This window comes from Aythya ferina (genome assembly GCF_964211825.1).
Source record: "Aythya ferina genome assembly, chromosome: 9".
Lineage (NCBI taxonomy): Eukaryota > Metazoa > Chordata > Aves > Anseriformes > Anatidae > Aythya > Aythya ferina.
In genome coordinates, this window is record NC_140305.1 from 19590103 (window position 1) to 19610383 (window position 20281).

At 44.5% G+C, this 20281-nt stretch overlaps 1 protein-coding gene across 11 annotated transcripts in view; it reads left to right on the forward strand.

Annotated features, from left to right (window-relative positions):
* MCF2L2 (MCF.2 cell line derived transforming sequence-like 2) overlaps positions 1–20281 on the forward strand; it is a 160342-nt gene that overhangs the window by 37624 nt on the left and 102437 nt on the right. For 10 of the 11 annotated variants that reach the window (XM_084528964.1, XM_084528966.1, XM_084528963.1 and 7 more), the window contains 3 exons: positions 6370–6484; positions 17611–17701; positions 18940–19059. In XM_084528964.1, coding sequence (XP_084385090.1) covers positions 6370–6484; positions 17611–17701; positions 18940–19059 — 326 coding nt within the window. The remainder of the gene's footprint in view (positions 1–6369; positions 6485–17610; positions 17702–18939; positions 19060–20281) is intronic. The other variant, XM_084528962.1, reaches the window with a different exon arrangement.

Consider the following 20281-nt stretch of genomic DNA (forward strand, 5'->3'; position numbering starts at 1 on the left):
ATGCATTCCACCATTGTGTTCAGTGCAGGGTAACAAAGAAATGCTAATATAGCATCTTCTCTAAGACAATTTTTGTGGAGTAATGTTGCAGTGTTCCCTTTTGGCTTGTCAGGAAAAGCTGTGAGCCCCTTCCCCTTTGTGCTAGTTGCTTAACTGCAAAAATGACTGAGTGGGAGATGACAATCCCCTAATCTGGGGCCTGTTGTCAAATCTGAAATCTGTTCTCACTTAGGCATAGCATGAGTGAAGCAGTTCTCTAATCCCTTTTGTTAGTGCTAACTGACTTTTAAAATACTCTAAATACAAGGAAGGAAACGAGGAAGACTAATCACTGTTCAACTCCTTTTGAGTACTCAATGACTTTTTTGCTTCAGTCTTCACTGGCAAGAGCAATTTTTTAGCCCTCAGCACAAGAAGGACACAGATGTATTACAACAAGTCCAGAGGAGGTCCATGAAGATGGTCAGAGGGCTGGAGCGCTTCTCTGCAAACAGGCTGAGAGAGCTGGGGCTGTTCAGCTTGGTGAAGAGAAGGCTTTGGGGAGACCTTATAGTAACCTTTCAGTACCTATAGGGTACCTACACGAAAGCTGGAGACGGACTCTGCCAGAGAGTGTGGTGATGAGAGAATGGTTTTAAAGTAAAAAAGGGTAGATTTAGATCAGCTAATCATCTGAGGTCAGAGACAATGCAATCATGATATTTCTGTGCAGTAAAGCAGAAAAGAGTGGAACAATTGAAATCAAAGGCTCTTTGTTTTCTCTGGACATGACTCACTAGAAACACTTTCCTATACTATTGCTGTGCTAAAACTTCTCAGAAGAGGATCTGACTGTCTTGTAGTCTCAGGACCACCTGATGGGAATTACGTAGCCAGCTAATAAATTTAGTGTTTGACACGGTCTAATTATAATGAATTAGACACTGGCAGCCTCCTGCATGTCCTGGTTCTCTAGCTACCCAACTCTCCAAGGCTGTACTGTTCATGCCAAGAATAGGGAAATGCTTCCAAGGCTTCCTTGAACTGCTGTGGTCATGGAAAAGGCTGAAGTGCAATGTGATGAGCTCCTTAATCACGCAGTTTACTTTCCTCATCTCCTTTCTGTGCGCTGATGTCACCTTGCTTAGCTTGTGAGATCTAGTGGGAATGCTGGCTCTTGTGGTTAAATTCTAGTTTTGAAACCACCGCTGCCTCTTTCCTTTCCCTGACGACTGAGCTCCTAATTATGGGATTACAGCTGTGACAACACAGGAGTGCTTTGCACACATATGCAGCTATGTTTGTGTTCCCTGTAGCTCTTAAGAGAACTAGATTACAAGGACAGGTAGTACTGAGAAGCTGCCTATTCTAACATGAACCAATTTTTACTGAAGAATGAAGAGACACTGGTAAAATACTGTTCCTGTCCCACTGATAGACTAATAACCCACTGTACCAACCTGCTTTTGCAACTGCTCATGCCTTCTCTCTTTTTATCTGCACCTTCACAACCTGTTCTTCTCTCAAATTACTCTGTCAAAGAACCCAATCTGCCAGATGCAGCAATAAAAGATCCTGTTACTAAATCATGAATTTATTAGATGAACTGTCACGAAGTGTGTTAGCAGAGATTCATTTTCCTTTTGTTCTGCTCTTCCTAAGCCAACGCACTTCAGTGCATTGGAGACTATATCTGAAAATGGTAACTGACTGTGAAGCCAGTTTATTTAATTTCTGAAGCCTGGAGGGCATTTGGCCATCTGCTTCCTGCTTGAACTGAGCCTTTTGGAAAACCTGGCCTGACCCTGCTGAAAGGACAATTTGGAGATTGTGGAAAAACCTAAGCCCAGGAAGTGTGATTCAACTTGAATGAGAAATTCAGCATTCATAGCCCTTAATCAACATGGAGAAACAAAATAAAAGCTATTCCAGAGCATGGAAAAAGCCAAACCTAACCAAGGCAGGGAAACTTCAGCCAAGGTATGACCGAACCCTTCATCTGTCTGACCCACAAGATGAACTGTGCTCAGCTCTGCTATGACTAAGGGAGCTCTCTGCATGTGGGCAGACACCAGCAGTTTGCCTGCACGTCAGCAAAATTTGAAAGAAAACTTTCCAATACTATCTGATGAGTTGGTGTCTGGGGCAGGCGGCAAGGTGTGTGCTGTAAAATTGCAGACAAACTTCTGGAACTTCTGCTGGTAGCCTGGTTTTGTTTTCCCAAAGGATTCAGTGTATTTGCTGATATCTGATATTATTAGGTATTATTTTACATGTCTAGCTGCTCGTGTTACAAGAAGAGCTGCTTGATGTGGAATGGGACTTGAATGCAGCACCTCAGCGTCTAAACCGTGGCTCTGGTGCTTGGGCAGGAAGCATAGGTGAATTAGAAATGGGGAGTCATTGACTTCCTAGGATCCCAACTGTGTCCAGGAATTTGGCTTGCAGTTGTAAATGCTTGCTGCTTTTACATCAGTCCTACCAGCACGCAGCTCCAGCTGTGTGACCTCTCAGAATGCAGCCCTCACACCTCATTTGTCAATCACACCTTTCACACTGCAAAGCAAAATTAAACTTTCTCTGCTGTGATATCCTATTATCTGTCATGCATATTCCCCTGAATAAGTGTTCCCCTGAAATGCTTCACCTATTTTATGGCCATAGCCGAATTCCAGCCCTGTTTTTAACAGCTAGCTGGGCTGTACTGGCAGCTGAAAGATCTGTCACTGTGTCCTGTGATAAATTAATTTGTCTTAAGAACATGAAAAATATCTGATAGCACCTTGTAGTTGTTCCTGTGTTGTGCCCCTGAGCCCTGGGGAACTGGCACACATGAGAGTGAGCCAAGGTCCTATTGCCATGCCCTGCACTCCCCAAAACTGTTTGTGCCATCTCTCCTGCTTTTCTTTCCCTTCCACATTGACTGTGTACTTCTGTCCTGTCACCTGGGCTCTTCCTGTCCCTTTGCCCTTAGGCCACAAGAGAAGAGGAAAAGCTGAGCGAGATGCTGGGGTGGAAAATAAGGAAAGTGCTCTGGAAGAGGAGAGAAGGGATGCTGGTTTTTTGAGTGGCAAACCTGGCAGGAGGTCAAGCAGGCTGTAATCTTTTCCACTTCATCCTTGCCTTTTTCCAGGCAGCTCTGCCTCTTGCTTTTCCAACTCCTGCTGATGTTGTCTGCCTCAAGTGCTCTAAGTTGTTGGGTTTCACCCACTTCTGTGTGACCCTGAATGGGAACGAGTTAACTGCTTACTGACAACCTACCTCTGATCGCATGTCAAGGCTTACCATCAGCATGCCCTTCCCCAGGCAACAGTGGGCTGGGAATAGGGATCAGCACGGACCTTTAATACAATGAATTTGGGCTGGATGTGAGGCAGGATCCTGGCTGTCTGCAGAGGGTGAAAGCAGAAAGGAGCTGGACCTCTGGTAGGAAACTGCTGGAGCTGATGGGTGGCATCGCGTTGTGTTTGGAGGCTGGGCGGGGAGCTCAGCTCTGCATCAGGAGATGGCAGACGAAATCTGGGTGAGTTTCCTGTGCACACAAAGCTCAAGCTAGCTGTGACAGCAGCCTGGGTGTCACTGGGTGAGCAGCAGTGACCTGTGGGCAGCTGCCAGAGGATGGCCTGGCTGCCCCAAGGCAGGGTCAGAAGTGAGCCTGGCCTGAATGCAGCTGGAGGATAGCCCCAAGCCTCCCGTTCCTGCCAGCTGAGCCTCCAACTCCGATGGCTGCTGCTTGCAAGAGCCACTGCTACCAGCTGCTCTTTCCCTGGCCTGGAGCCAGCGTTTGGGGCTGCCAGGAGGTGTTGGAGGTGGCTGAGAGCTCGAAGAGTGCTGCAGGGTGGCATCTAATGGAGCCTGGAGGAGCTGCAAGCTGGCGAGGCAGAGGTCTGTGCATCGCATGAAGACAGCTGCCAGGCCTGGCTATGCTCATGAGCTCTCTCTTTCAGCGTATCTTTCTTTCTCCTCTAGACTGCACTGAACTCAAGTCCTTATACCTCGCTCCTCCCCATGCAGCCCTTTAGCTCAGCTTGTGCCTCTCGTTGCTTTGGCTTTCCATCAAGCAACTTTGCTCCTGGCAGTCCTTGCCCCCTTATCTTTCTGCACAGACACCACTGAATAGAGCGGATGTGCCCTGGCTAGCCCTAATGTAACTCTCCTCAGCTTTGTTCCCTGCTCACGTCTCACTTTGCTCAGCGCTCCTTTGCAGTCTCCCTCCTCTTGCCTTTACTTTCTACTTATAATGTCTTTTTCTTTTTTTTTTTTTTAACCTTGTTCTGAAAGTTTTTTTTTTTTTCTCTTTTGTTTTCTTTTGTTCTTCACTGGAGCTGTTGGAGCACATTCTGTCCTTGTCTGCCTTACTTATAATGAATTATAAAATGTTCTGGTCAGCAAACAGTCCTTTTTTCCCCACTAGTGATGCCCAGGAGCATGGGCTTCAGGCACAATCCCAGCAGGGTCAGTGACTATTCAGAGAGTCTTTGGGGTGAAATTCCTTGCACTTCGACCTAATGTCTGTGGAACTGATTGAAGGCTGTCCCTGTTGGTTTTTAGTTTGTGCCCTCTGCCCTGCCAAGGCATTGAGGAGCCAGTCAAGTATTTTAAGGATCAGAAGACATCTTGTGACAACTCCCTAGAAGGTAAGGGTGATGGCCTGGGGAAAGACATGGGGCTGCAGCCTGTCAGTTCTGCAGAAATTTGCATACTGCTGCAAATTTTGGTTTAGTGTCAGGGAAAAAAATGGCATTAACATGTAGATGCATGGAACTGCTCTTGTAAAGAGGAGAGAGCTTTCTAGACACTCTGGGTATATAAGTAGCTTCCACTCTGTACCTTAACATCCACTCTTGTTACCTTGCTAAATAGATGGATACGTGGATAACAGATATGGGTTGTTTTCCCTTGTAACCCAATTACTGCTTCAGGTTCAGATGTGGACATGAACAACGCATTCTAACATTTTCATTATTACTTGCCACCCAACAGTTTGGGCCTTCATTTTTCTCACTGTCATAATATTTAACAATTTTGCTTCACAAATCTACACCAAACTTCACCCTGATTTTGCAGGAACAGTGAGTTTCTTATCTTTATTTGAAATATAAGATTTCTATATTCAAGAGCCCTTTGAGCATTCTTCTGTAGCAGTGAGTTCTACCTCCATCTCAAGCAACGAGGAGGAGCCCAAGAGCTGTTAATCCAGCCTTTTAATCAAATGCTCAGTCTGAAGCTGCTCCTGTGTGTTCTGCTAGGTTTCTTGCCAGGGGTGGAGGGAAGAAGGCAGTTTTCTGTCTGCCTGCATCCATTCCTTGGACGGCTTCTTACAGGGGATTCTGTGACAAAAATACACACCCACGTACTTACAGTGCCTCATCAGCCTGCCTTATCTAATTCAGCAAAAAGAGGACAGAGAAGAGGAACGCAAGTATGAATGTGGATGTAACAGAAAGAGAAGATAAAAGGGAAACAAAGGACATAAGAAGTGCCATGTGAAACTTGTAGATCAGACAAATCTTGACTATGACTGCAGGTAAACTATCGGGTGCTTAAAGGAGAACATCTAGGGAAATCTTTATCTTGCCCTCCAGAGGCAAATATTGCTGCTTCAACCCAGATTAGTCCAGGTAGCTACATTTCCCACATATAAAGAGCATCTTCACGTTTCTGAAATACGTGAATGGGAAAGCACGGTGCCCAGGAATCATGTATTAAATACCTGGTAGTGCCTGCAACGCTGCAAGAAGAGACAGAGCAGCCAAGCATCCTGTTTGATTCCTGGCTGTTGCTGCTCACGTCCAGAAGATGTCACTAAGTATCTGTAACAAACCATCCTGACTGGGTGCTGGCCTGGTCTCTCGTTCCTGGTCTCTAGGCTACAGCAAATGGTCTGGGTCAGGGGGAAGTCTGACTAGATTGGCCTGACAGCATATTGCACATCAGTGCTGCTGGCAGGTAGTGCAGCTGGAGTGCCCCGAGGTCAGTTTGCCAGACACCATTCGCCTTCATCCCAGGCCAACGTGGAGGCTGTGTTCTGTTCAGAATTCAAAATCAGTTCGGTGCATTGGGGTAATGAAGCTACAGCGAGTTAGAGTATCAAATGGGAAGATCATAGAATCATAGAATGGTTTGGGTTGGAAAGGACCTTAAAGATCATCTAGTGCCAACCCCTCTGCCGTAGGCAAGAACTTCCACCTGATAAGGTTGCCCAAAGCCCCATCCACCCTGGCATTGAACACTTTTGGATGATTGCAGAGCTCCTTTATGCCATGTATACAGGTTATGTGTGCTTTTCAGTGATGGATATACCAGTGTTTCCCATTCAACTGAATATCGACCACTCTGTCCCAAGATATAAAACCACCCTCTAATCTATTTACAACCTTTCTTTCACAGGAGGAAGAGGGAAGGATGGAGCACCCATTATTACCTTCCCAGAATTTGCAGGATTCAGTGACATACCCGATGACGATTTTCTGAACGTGGTCACATATCTAACCAGCATTCCCAGGTGAGCCTAAGTATAAATGTCTGTTTATTTCCATCAGATCCTTCCTTCTTCAGTGGCTCACTGCTTTTAGCGGTGCTACCTGGATGTACCAATGATTCTGCATCCATCCAGCTGGTGTGAAACTTTCCTATGTGCAGAGGGCCCGAGGTACCACTTGCATTATTTGCATGGGAAAGAAGAAGAAAGCTTCACACAGGACAGGTTTTCAGGGCTTTAAGTGGATGGGAGAGGTGTGTAGATCTGGAGAGTGACAGTGAAGGGAGCAGATCAAAAGGGAGCTAAGACAGGCAATTTGTGATAACTCTCAGGGGCACTGGATATACCAGGCTACGACTTGGTTGCCATCACGGAGACGTGGTGGGACCAGTCTCATGACTGGAGTGCTGCAATGCCTGGCTATAAGCTCTATAGAAGGGACAGGCAGTATAGAAGGGGTGGTGGTGTGGCTCTCTATATTAGAGAGTCTTTCGAGGCTGTAGAACTCGAGGTTGGGAATGACAAGGTCGAGTCCCTTTGGGTTAGGATCGGCAGGGACAACAAGGCTAGTGTCCTGGTCGGGGTCTGCTATAGACCGCCGAACCAGGATGAGGAGACGGATGAGGAATTCTACAGGCAGCTGACAGAGGTTGCAAAATCATCAGCTCTTGTACTCGTGGGGGACTTCAACTTCCCTGACATATCCTGGAAGCACAACACAGCCCTGAGAAAGCAGTCTAGGAGGTTTCTGGAGAGCGTGGAAGATAGCTTCCTGACGCAGCTGGTTAGTGAGCCTACCAGGGGAGGTGCCCCGCTAGACCTTCTCTTCACAAACAGAGAAGGACTGGTGGAGGACGTGATCGTCGGGAGCTGTCTAGGGCAGAGTGACCACGCAATGGTGGAGTTCACTATTCTTGGCGAGGCCAGGAAGGGGACCAGTAAAACCGCTGTATTGGACTTTCGGAGGGCTGACTTTGAGCTGCTCAGGACATTGGTTGGTGGAGTCCCTTGGGAGGCGGTTCTGAAGGGCAGAGGGGTCCAGGAAGGCTGGGCGCTCTTCAAGAGGGAAGTCTTAATGGCGCAGGAACGGTCTGTTCCCACGTGCCCAAAGACGAGCTGGCGGGGAAGAAGACCGGCCTGTCTCAACAGAGAATTGTGGCTTGATCTTAGGAGGAAAAAGAGGGTTTATAAGCTTTGGAAAAGTGGGCAGGCCACTAAGGAGGACTTTAAAGAAGTAGCGAGGCTGTGCAGGGACAAAATTAGGAAGGCCAAAGCTCATCTGGAGCTCAATCTGGCTACTGCCGTTAAAGATAACAAAAAACGTTTCTATAAATACATCAACACAAAAAGGAGGACTAAGGAGAATCTCCATCCTTTACTGGATGCGGGGGGAAACTTAGTTACAAGAGATGAGGAAAAGGCGGAGGTGCTCAATGCCTTCTTTGCCTCAGTCTTTAGCGGCAATACCGGATGTTCTCTGGATACCCAGTACCCTGAGCTGGTGGAAGGGGATGGGGAGCAGGATGTGGCCCTCATTATCCATGAAGAACTGGTTGGTGACCTGCTACGGCACTTAGATGTGCACAAGTCGATGGGGCCAGATGGGATCCACCCAAGGGTACTGAGGGAACTGGCAGAGGAGCTGGCCAAGCCGCTGTCCATCATTTATCAACAGTCCTGGCTATCGGGGGAGGTCCCAATCGACTGGCGGCTAGCAAACGTGACGCCCATCTACAAGAAGGGCCGGAGGGCAGACCCGGGAAACTACAGGCCTGTCAGTTTGACCTCAGTGCCAGGAAAGCTCATGGAGCAGATCCTCCTGAGAGTCATCATGCAGCACTTGCAGGGGAAGCAGGCGATCAGGCCCAGTCAGCATGGCTTTATGAAAGGCAGGTCATGCCTGACGAACCTGATCTCCTTCTATGACAGAGTGACGCGCTGGGTGGATGAGGGAAAGGCTGTGGATGTGGTCTACCTTGACTTCAGCAAGGCTTTTGACACCGTCTCCCACAGCATTCTCCTCAAGAAACTGGCTGCTCTTGGCTTGGACTGGCGCACGCTTCGTTGGGTTAGAAACTGGCTGGATAGCCGGGCCCAAAGAGTCGTGGTGAATGGAGCCAAGTCCAGTTGGAGGCCAGTCACTAGTGGCGTCCCCCAGGGCTCGGTGCTGGGGCCGGTCCTCTTTAATATCTTCATCGATGATCTGGACGAGGGCATCGAGTGCACCCTCAGTAAGTTCGCAGATGACACCAAGTTAGGTGCGTGTGTCGATCTGCTTGAGGGTAGGAAAGCTCTGCAGGAGGATCTGGATAGGCTGCACCGATGGGCTGAGGTCAACTGCATGAAGTTTAACAAGGCCAAGTGCCGGGTCCTGCACCTGGGGCGCAATAACCCCAAGCAGAGCTACAGGCTGGGAGAGGAATGGTTGGAGAGCTGCCAGGCAGAGAAGGACCTGGGAGTGATGGTGGACAGTCGGCTGAATATGAGCCAGCAGTGTGCTCAGGTGGCCAAGAAGGCCAACGGCATCCTGGCTTGTATTAGGAACAGCGTGACCAGCAGGGCTAGGGAGGTGATCGTCCCCCTGTACTCAGCTCTGGTGAGGCCGCACCTCGAGTACTGTGTTCAGTTTTGGGCCCCTCGCTACAAGAAGGACATCGAGGTGCTTGAGCGGGTGCAGAGAAGGGCGACGAAGCTGGTGAGGGGCCTGGAGAACAAGTGCTACGAGGAGCGGCTGAGGGAGCTGGGCTTGTTCAGCCTGGAGAAGAGGAGGCTCAGGGGTGACCTTATTGCTCTTTACAGATACCTTAAAGGAGGCTGTAGAGAGGTGGGGGTTGGCCTGTTCTCCCACGTGCCTGGTGACAGGACGAGGGGGAATGGGCTTAAGTTGAGCCAGGGGAGTTTTAGGTTAGATGTTAGGAAGAACTTCTTTACAGAAAGGGTTGTGAGGCATTGGAACAGGCTGCCCAGGGAAGTGGTGGAGTCACCATCCCTGGAAGTCTTCAAAAGACGCTTAGATGTAGAGCTTAGGGATATGGTTTAGTGGAGGGCTGTTAGCGTTAGGTTGGAGGTTGGACTCGATGACCTTGAGGTCTCTTCCAACCTAGAAAATTCTGTGATTCTGTGATTCTGTGATACCAAGTGGAGAGTTATATCTGTTTCTAACACTTCCCAAGAAGCATACCAAGCTCTGACTGGACAGTCTAGCTTTATCTGAACAGTTATTAATACCTAATCTTAGTGGAAATTTATTTTGTCAATTTTGTCTTAGTGAGAATCCCTTTCCCTCTGCCCCAAGGGGAAAATGAAAAAAATGTCATATAAATATACCATTTATTTCATGATGCCCCACAAACCAGATCTTTCCAGGGCTGGAACTGCATAGGCTATATAGGCAGATGAGGGAAGTCATAAGTGCAGACAGCATGCTCTAAGCTCACCAGAGGTCAGACAGACCAGACTCAAGAAAGCTGGTAAACCTTCTTAGGAATGAGGATCCGTGACCTTGTAATTGGCTTGTTTGGGGATGTGTCACACAAGCTGAGGGCAGTGTGTGGGTTGTGTCCTCAGAAACAAGACAAACTAAGAAGATCCATGCAGTCTGGGGCTGGAACAGGCATTTGCCACAGTGCTGTTGATGTCAGCAGCTCAGTGAGAATACATAGCAGCCTTCCTGTTATGAGTTGCACATTATAGATTATCAAATGTGATTTGCATGTTATCAGGAAAGCTGTTATCAGGAAGGTTGTAACTTTGTAAACCGTATATCATCTTGTGCTTTTTGCTTCTAACGTCATTTAAAGTCAGTAGAAAGACTCCTCTTTGTCTTCTGTGATAGCTGAACTGTGTCCCCTGGTCTCTGCCCATAGATAAACATTTGGTGAATTGCACTTCCATACTTTGATTTTTCTGTCTTCTCCTTGAGGTCTAAGTAGCAGCCTGAGGTATTTATTGATACCAAATAAAACCATAGTATCTAAGCATTGTCTGTTGCTGCATTGTAAAAAGAGGGGGGAACGGGGTTCTTGGTGTCTGAAAAGAAAATTAGCAACAAAGTAAAAGGCTGATGCAGTTGGTTAGGCTGTGGGAAGTGTAGGATCCTGGGCTGTGTATGCTATAGACTAGCCTTACCTCTGAGAAATGTTACAGTACAGTTATTTTTGTATTGTTTTTAAGAAACTGTTTTAAGGAATGAAAAATAAGGGAGAGATTGCTCTCGTGGAACAGCTACTAGCAAATCACTGAAGCAGGGTGGGAAAGAGAGGTGAGTGCCTTGTTGACAGGGTTCTGGCAAGCACGTTGTGCTTTCTGGTGCTTTGTTTACTGGGAGATTGCTCTACAGCTAGGATGTTTCCCTTGCTGTTTGCCTGCAGCTGTGTAAGTGGAGTGAAACAAACTCACTTCCACTGCTCTGAGGAAATAGGCTAAGGCATGGCTGCTGAATTACTTTTTGTTTATCCAAAAAGAACTTAATATTTTTTCAGTCCCCTGATCCTGTCTCTGGACCGTGGCTGTTTGTGCTAGTTAGAAGCACAGCAGGGATTTATTATTTCCTGTGGTCTCATGTATAAAGGTGCTTAGAGGATAACGAGGGGAAAACGTGCCTCCTTCAAGTTTAGGTAAGAAGTTTTCCAGCTCCACCTACATGTATTCCCCATATAGAGTTGCCAAAGCAAGCTGAGAGAAACCACACACTGTGAGTTTAACGGCTTCATTGTTTCCCTCTGCTCTGTAGGGCCTTTGTTCTGCAAGGAGAAACTCTTCTGTATTTCTTCACTAGCTTCAGGACTGGGAGGATGACCAGCTTCAGGGTTAATAAAACAGCAATAATAGTTGAGAAAAACACAAAGCTAATTTGTCGATTCTTTGTATTTGGTATGCTGGTGGGTGATTCAAGGTAACATTGGAGAGCTAGCACATTACATTGCCAACATGATGGGCAGAAAGATTTTATGATTCTTCAGCCTCCTCCTGAGGAACACCAGAGCAATGAGTGACGAATTAAATCACAGAGTTTAGGAAGTCATGACAGCTCTGATATGCCAGTTTTACAGAAAATGAGGTACGTGTAAGTAGTATCTTCCGCTACAGACAAGTTTGCCAAAGCTCGTGTTGAGGAAATTGATTGTTCAGCTTGATTTAAACAACCTGTTCAAGGCCAGTGACAGGCTGGAATTTGAACCTACATTTACTGCATACCAGCACGTTGGTTTGACTCTGTTTCAATCATAGATCTCGCCATCAAGATATGAGTTATCCAAGGATTTTTCTAGACTTTGCTGCAGTGCTTTTAGAGAGATTGACTCTGCACTTCTTGAATTGCTATGAAACTTGCCAACCTTTGTGTAGAAGCTGAGGGACAAAGGTATTAATTTAGAAGGAGAAGAACCTGAGTGACAAGCTTTGGTTGTGATTTATGACATAATTATATGAAGTAAAATCTTTGTTTGCATAAGTAGTGCATCTGTTTGGGTGCAGCAGATCTTTGTTAATCTGCAGTTGGTTGATCCTTGCAAAGAGAGTGTATCCTTCCTACATCTCAGCAAGCAGTAAAGGGACTGCGTTTGTTATTTTTTTCAGTACTGCCGTACAGTGTGTACTATGATAGCTTTCCAGTTATTTGCTGCTAGTAGTTCACATTTTATTTTATTCTCTAGGAGAAAGTCTAAGTATCAAAGAGACTAAGAGAAGATAATAATCTCCAACTCTTGTGGAGTTACAAGGGATATTGCCATGAATCTGGTAACATGAAGTACCATTTGAAAAGCAGTTCACCCAGTTTAGCATAGAAAATACTTCTTTGCTCATAGCTCAGTGAACCAGACAAATCAGTATCATTTTTTCAGACAAATTTAGGGAGAACATCTGTCGTTTGTAGTGTTTGTTTCTGTGTATCCTGCAGAATAAAGTTTGTGCTCATTGTGCAGAGGTCGGTGATTGCAGATGACATCATTCAGCAAGTTAGTAACTTTCTAAGTCCCTCTGGAACAACTGGTCTTCTGTGCCAATATGACAAAACATTGAAAAGACAGAGGTAGATAACAAGTGGTGTTATTTAGATGCAGAAGCATTATCTCATGTTTGAAGTTACCAAGCAAATGTGCTTTATCAGCTGTGGTGTAATGCAGTATTGTGGGGTGAGCTCTAAGCAATCCCTGCACTTCTGTGTTTTAAAACATAAACTACTTTCCAAGGCAGAAGTTCAGCCCAGTAAGACCTCCATAATCTGCTTAATTTTCCATCTGCTTCAACATGTGGTCATGAGTGTCCCACAAAAGGGACCTACATACATAGACATGCCCAAATGTTAGTTAGCATTGTATTTGCAAATGCATTCCTCTGTGTGTGCATGCTTACAATAGATATCTGCAGAAAGCCCTTTTTTGCTCACTGTATTCCACAGCCAGAATTCCCTTCTCTTTCAGCTGACATGGATGAACTACTTTGGTGAACAGGTGCCCTTCTCTTCTTCCTAAAAGGTCAACAAATTCAGAGTCTCCTGGCCTCCTCAAATCAGTGTTCAAGGGCTAACCTGAATTCAGAGCTGAGGATGGAGCTCTGACTGCCACATTTCATTGAGGGAGAGGGAATTTGCCTGCTAGCCATGTCTAGGCAAGAATTAGATTTGGAGGCAAGCTTGATGTTTATCTGCTGTGCACAATTCTCTTCAAATCCCTCTGTTCAGAGAACTGGAGAAATCCCTATGCACGTCCGTAACAAGGGTAGAGATATTACAGTACTGATAAAACACTGATTGTGTGCTTGTTTTTAAATGAACTCCCTTTCTCTGGACACACACATGCGAGTGAGGCTTCTCAGCTGAGCGTCTGCTTGCACTGATGCAGTCATTTTGGCCTGGCCTCTTCCCATGGCTGTTTGCCTGCGCAGGTCCTGTAGTGCCAAATGACATTCAGACCTCAGAATGGCCTTTCCTTTTGGTATGCTGACTGAAACAAGATCACTTGCTGACACGCTCTTTGTTTCCCTGGCTAAATTTGGGTCTTAAATCAGCCCCGTCTAGTCATAAAAAAAAAAAAAAAAAAAAAAGAGAGAGAGAGATACAATTGGCTTAGCTCAGCGAATACAGTTGATACCATCCTGAACGTCGAGATGAAATGTGGGGAATAACATTACAGAAGCTCAGGTCTAGCTTTGTGCTAGGGTTGCAGGCCCATTTTTTGTTGTCCAAAAGTAGCTCTCATGTTAAGATCTTCTTTGTGTTGCATCCACTAGCCCATAGCAGTCAAGATTTACAAAGACATATCTGTGAATGGTGTCTTTACTGCTTGCCTTTGCCTAGTCTGCCATATGATTCTGAGCGATGTGCCCATTCCCTGACATTTTCTTTAGAGATCTGCTTGGCTGCATTGCTTTTTAGCAACATGTGGTTTTCTCACCTTCTCTTTCTGCTCTTCCTCCTTCAGATTGTATTATTTTAAAAGTTTTTTATTCTCCATTTTTTCACTTGTTTCATCTCAGATAGTGCACTAAGTTCAGTGTTGGAGGTAGTACATACTGTAATAGCTACCAGAATCGTTTGCTTTGTGGCCCGGTTCTCATTTTACCTAAACAAATCTCTCAAATCTCATGCCTTGGCCTGCTCTTCATACTCATGCTCAGCTAGGGTTGTACCTGCACTGTTTGTGTAATATATTTTGTGCATTCTGATCCGTGTCTTCCCCCTGAGCCCCGTGGGCCAAGCCCAGCTGGTTGGCAGGCTTGGTCTTTGCCAACCACGGTTACTCTGCTTGGTCTCCCGTGGGAGAGAAGTGCGGGCCGCACCCCACCACGGCTGGGCTGCACACCAAGTGGAGTTCTGCTCTCCTTTGCTCTTTTCTCTCTTTCAGTCCAAGTGTAACTCCAGTGTATCAGTATCCGTTTCAACTTTCCCTTTCTCAGTCTGTCTCTTTAACTGGCCTGCGATGCTGTGTGATTTGCGGTGGCAACTGATGAGCAATATTTCTATTCCCATATGTGCGTTATTCCCAGCCCTCCCCCGTGACTGTTCTCGCCAAGCCCAATTTCATGAGAAAATTCCTTTGCTGCTTCTCTCTTGTATTTTCTTGTCGGAATCTATATTTCATAAGCCCTCATTCCTATTATCCATGAATTTAATTTTTGTTACTGCATCTGATGCCTGGATGCATTTGTGCTGTTACAACCCCCTGTGGCAGAAGAACATTTGAAAAAAATTAAGTGCTAGATCATGCAGATATACTGGAGAAAACAGGGAAAGTCCTTCATTTAAGCGATTTCTTCTCTGCATGTCTGAGGAACTTTTAAAGACGGGACTTAAGAGTTAGTTCTGAAGCACAGAGGCAAGTTTTGCTTGGCACAACCACTTTTGTGTTTGTTTAAACCACGGTTGTACTTGTTGCCTTTGGCAGATGCCATCATGTCAGTTACTTCCTTTGCAGCTTGCTTACCAAGGTGTGATTGTAAGGGTCTGACTCTGGATTCCTTTAGGCCTCCAGTCCTTCGTGTGCACTCCTTTTAGAAAGCCTTTAGCCAGTCTCTCAGGCAGATGGGCAAAACAGGGCAATTTCTATGTGCAGGCAGCTTGTGTGAATGTGGTGCTTATGGATAGAATTACTTGCGGTTTAGCTACATCATAAATTTTACAAAGAACAGCTTTTTCTCATATTTATTAATTTGATATTAGGCGAATAATATTTTTCTTTAGACTAACGTCAGCATTTTGTTAACTTCAGCTAAACATGTCTACTCTGTTGGTCATTTTATTATAAATTGCTGGTTTTAATGGAGTTGCATCAGATTCGAACTTGATTTGTGTATCCAGTTATTGTGTGAGTGATATTCAGAAGCTGAAAATTGATTCTGAGTGTGAGCTATGAAGACCTAACTGGATGTTGATTGCAATAATACAATGGTCGTATTTTGGTGAGTCATGTGATTCATTCAAAATCGCCCTCTTACATTGCCATTTCCCTTCTGCTTTAACATGGTTCACAAAAATTGGCATGGCTGTCAAAACTGTATCAAGCCTAGTAAAGAGCCAGCTTTTTCCAAGGTCATCTAAACCTGTAGCTGTTGAAAACAGAATTACATCAACTTAATTCCCCGCAAGTCTCTCTATTTAACTTTGTTCTAAATAACAGAACAGATAGAATAACACACTCCACGTAACATCAATTTTGGACTGTAACATTGTTCTCTTGGAATAACTGATCACGATTCGCATTTTTAGAATTTGGCTCTGGTTAACCAGATAGTTAGATCGGTATCAGTATTCCTTATAAGAGCAAAGAAATTCACGTGGGGTATGCATCTTGTGATTAGCCATTTCTGCGGGCGTTTCATGAACTGCTGGTGGAAGAACTAAACTAAAGAGTTTGTGCCTCAACAGGAGGCCAGGGAGCATGCTGGGCCTGTTCTGGGGAGATCTGGATTGTGACAAATATCAGTGTAACTGGTATCAAATATTTGAAAACATTTTTTTATGGATTAGTACTGGTGGATAGGTTGTAGGAGAGTTTTCAAGTATTTGTGAGTATGATCCTGTCTTTAACAAGCCAAATTTCTGTGGACTCGACGGTCAGACAGCAGGCAGTGTTGACTGACTGGTCTTCTGTTCTCTAGGCTGTGGAGCTGGGTGTTTCTATCTGACAGCTTCTCCATGGCTTCTCTGCCTTTTGGGGTGGTAGTTACTTGGAGGATTGGTGTTCACGTTCAGTAAAGGGAGAAACTGGGGCTGTTGTTGCTAGCACAGGGATCGGCAGAGCACCATGACCAGGGGGATGCAGCTCTGATGCTGAGGATCGGGGATTCACAGCAGTCCAGCCTTTTGCCTGGAGTGGGGTGAGATCCCAGCAGGTATTAAATGGGAATGAAGAACCAAAAAACCTTTTTCCCATTTCCTCTGTCTCCCTTAAATTTAAATTCACCTTTCTTAAATGCATTTGCACCCTACAATCTCTAGCATTTGTTTTCTTTATAGAATCATAGAATTGTTTAGGCTGAAAAAGACCTCTGAGATCATCTGGTCCAACCTTTAACCTAGCACTGCCAAGCCCACCATCAAACCATGCCACTGAGCTTTACATCTACATATTTTCTGAAGACCTCCAGGGACAGTGACTCAACTATTTCCCGGACAGCCTGTAACAGTACCTCACAACCCTTTCAGTGGTTTTCATTTAGGTTACTTTCTATAGTTACCTAAATGTTTTTTGGCAAATCATTAAACAAAAGAGTATTTTTTGCACATGTATTACATGAGCAAAGGGGGAAAATGACATATTGCTTTGTGCTCCTTTTGAATTCCCAAACTCTGGGCAAGTTTACTCCAACTTTTGCTGTTTTCACCTGAGGCTTTCAATCTTCTTGCTTTAAAGAGTTAGCTAAACATTTGAGATATATCCAGAATTCCTGGCACCCTATCTATGATGCAGCAACATCAATTGTCAAGGCAGGAGAGGAAGCCTGTCCGCAGAGGTGCTACATGGTGTTCTGGGTGCTGAAGGTGATTTGCCCAGGCCTTTAATGCTCACTAGACCTCCAAAGAAATTTTTGGTCTCGGTCAGCAGATGCAGTTTAATAAAAAAAAGCAATGCAAATTTGTGGGTAGTTTAAGAAACCCACAGATTTAGATTTTTGTAACTACTTTCTCACACCCTTTCTGTAACAATCTGCAATACACATATTTTTTTTTTCGGTGCCTTCCTCTGAATTTTTTTTCCAAAAATCTTCAGAAAATATATAGCATACTGGATTTATTTATTTAGTTATTTATTATGTATGAAGGCTGAAGGGGGTGTCTAATAACTTGAATTAATTTGGAGAAAAAGCAAGGTCTGAGATTTTTGCCTTCAGTATAGCACAATGTAATTTGTGATCCTGAATTATTTGTATCACCTAGATTTGGCAGCAAAGTAGCATAGCAGCTGAGAGATTCAGCAAATAAAATATTCATGTTTTGTGTAAGCTGGTAGCCTTACGCTAGGAAGAGAAAAAATCCTGGCTTTTGTATTAAAGTGAATTTCTGCCAAATATTCATTCTTTCCACTGTACATTGCACTTTTGTAATGGGCTTGGAGGGTGATCCAATGGAGGCTGAATTTTGCTGCTGTACACTTCGTTGGAATGGGAGTATCTTCATGTAACCCAGCAGATTTATTTAATCTGTTTTGCAGTCTGGAGGCTGCCAGCATCGGGTTCATCATCATCATAGACAGACGACGGGACAAATGGAGTGCAGTCAAGGCATCCCTGACACGGATAGCAGTAAGTACAAGCTTTTGTTATTTACCTTCTAGAAAGCAAAATTATCTGATGTGCCTTTTACACAGGATACAGTCTCATGTACTCATTTTTAGTTTCTATTTTTTGGCTATGGATGCAGATTCTATCCTGTCCTGAAACTCATGAGTTTCTCATGAGAGAAAGGAAGCTGCAGTAACAGAAAGTACAGCCTTGTTTACTGCTGAATTTAGGACAAATTCCTCATGTGCTGGTTGACTGCAGTATGAATTCTAGTAATATGAAGTTGTTTCCAGAAGAGTCTAACAGAGGATCCTTTCTGTGCATTGTGAGGGGTGACTATGTGGCCTGTCTGTGAAATAAACAGATCCCAGTGGATTTGTGTTTGTGTGGTAGTAAGTGATCTCAGTCAGAAACTATTAATAGCTCATTGTATCTCATTTGTGAAAGTGGGAGTTCAGGCACTTTTTCAGTACTAATAAAAGCAGCTGTTTTTATATATCTTTTACGTAGAATATGTGCTGTGTGAGGAGCAAGTGCTTAGACACAGAGGTTTAGGATGAAGGGACGACCAAGATTACTTTAAATTACTTCAAGAGTTTTAGATAATTGTTTTTCATTTTTAGTTCTCTTTAGCTGCCGTCTTCTTCTTTTTTTAACACTGATGAGCACAGAGGAGAGGAGTGTGTGAGGTGTAGGCTCGGTGTTGCAGACAGGACTATGACTGCTGAATGTGTTGAGTGCCTGCACGTAGGAAAAACAAATGAGATTAAAAAGACTAAAACCTTTCCAGAGTGAGAAGGCAGGTCAGTCTGGGAAATTCATTTGTGCCACCTGCTTCTTTCACCAAGTCTAACATGGGTAGCCAGTTTTTGTAGGTTAAAAAAAAAAAAAAAAAAAAAAAAAAAGGGTGGGGGGTTATGGGGAGACCTAAGGTGTGTTAGTGCAAAGGAGGCTTGCTGCGTTTCAGACCTGAGAGGAGGAAGGGTGAAGGTACTAGTGCAGAAACTTCAGAGGTCTGTGCTAAATCCCTTCCAGAAAGCAATATATGGCTGGGCAGTAAAATCCACGGTATTTCCATTGGCTTTGGATACTGACATTGGAGTTGTGCAGAATGAACAGCTGATATCATTAGCAGCTGGACTGGCCAAGTTTCAGTGTCCTCCCTGGTTTACCCCCTTTAGGAAACACTTGGCTGAAAATTGCCTTGGCTTCCCTGCAAGGCAGAGTTTTGCCTTCTAATAATTTTATGGTTTTTGCAGGGAGCATTTCCAGGAAACCTGCAGCTGGTGTTTGTCCTGCGGCCCTCCCGCTTTATCCAAAGGACAATCGCTGACATTGGCATTAAACTCTATCGAGATGACTTTAAAATGAAGGTACCGGTAAGCATACATTTTTTTTGTCCATGTGTTCTTATCTCCATGCCTGCAGTGCCTTAGGTGTCTGCATCTTCTCATGAACCAAAAATTAAAATTTGATTACAAGTGGCAACTGGGGCTGTGATCTGGTCTGTGTGATGTATACAAGGTCAACAAAACCTAAACAGAAAACAGAATGAGATCAAACAAGCTTTGAGAGGCACGTAGGCACATTTACAACTGACTCCATTGTCTGGATCAGATAAGTTATTTTTTATTTCATTCCAGTGATAGATATATGCAGGGAAAAAGCAGAACCTATTTGTATGTATAACAATGGTTTGTTTAAATTGTGTTTGTGGGATTATCTACTATCAGTTGCAGGAATGCCAAAGAGTTAATTCCTGGTGAATGCCTCACAGGATTTTAATGTGTCTCAGGTTAAGCAGTGACATCTTAACTTGGTGGAGCTGTTCCCCCGATGTAGGCAGAGGTAGATCTCACTCCAGTGACAAAAGTAAGTGGTTAGCACTAAAGAGAAGTGAAAGTCTAGGGCTACTTCTACACTATGGACTGCTGACAATCTCGTAGTGCCCTGTGAAGAGCCTACATGGCATTGCTTATTTTTAATGCTTTTCATGATCTCCACCCCTTCAAGATTCAAAGCATGCTTTTTACTGCTTTTTCTATATACTTGTCATACGTTCAGGTTGATGAGAATGTGATCTGAAGAAGGTTACCAATCCTGAAAGAGTTTTACATTATACTATGATAGCTCTTTTTGGAGTTGTTCCCAGCTGCACGCTTGCCTGTGGTTTCAAAGTGTTTTATAAATAAACATGAATGATGATTATTGCTGGTATTTCATCCCGGAACTGACTCACGCTGTGTTCCACAATGACTTTACTGGAGTGATTTCATATGATTGTTTGGGATTTTGCTTGTGATTTTAAATCGTTTTGCAAAAGACCCATGATTCCGCTCCAACAATTTCTACCTTTGTCAGTACCTAGGTTTGAAGTTCATGCACTTCCTGCTTCTGCTGTAGTAGGACACAGCAGACTGTTTATTACAGTGCATACAGAAAAGAAGCCATGAACATTCGCTTTGTTACTGTGGGTTAATTTTTCACACTGACTGTAGTTTGGCAGGGGTGGCTTTTTGGTGATTAATATGCAGGATTGATGTTAAAATATGTGTTTGATTACAAAACAAAATCTTTTCATTTTATATCACTTTAAAATTG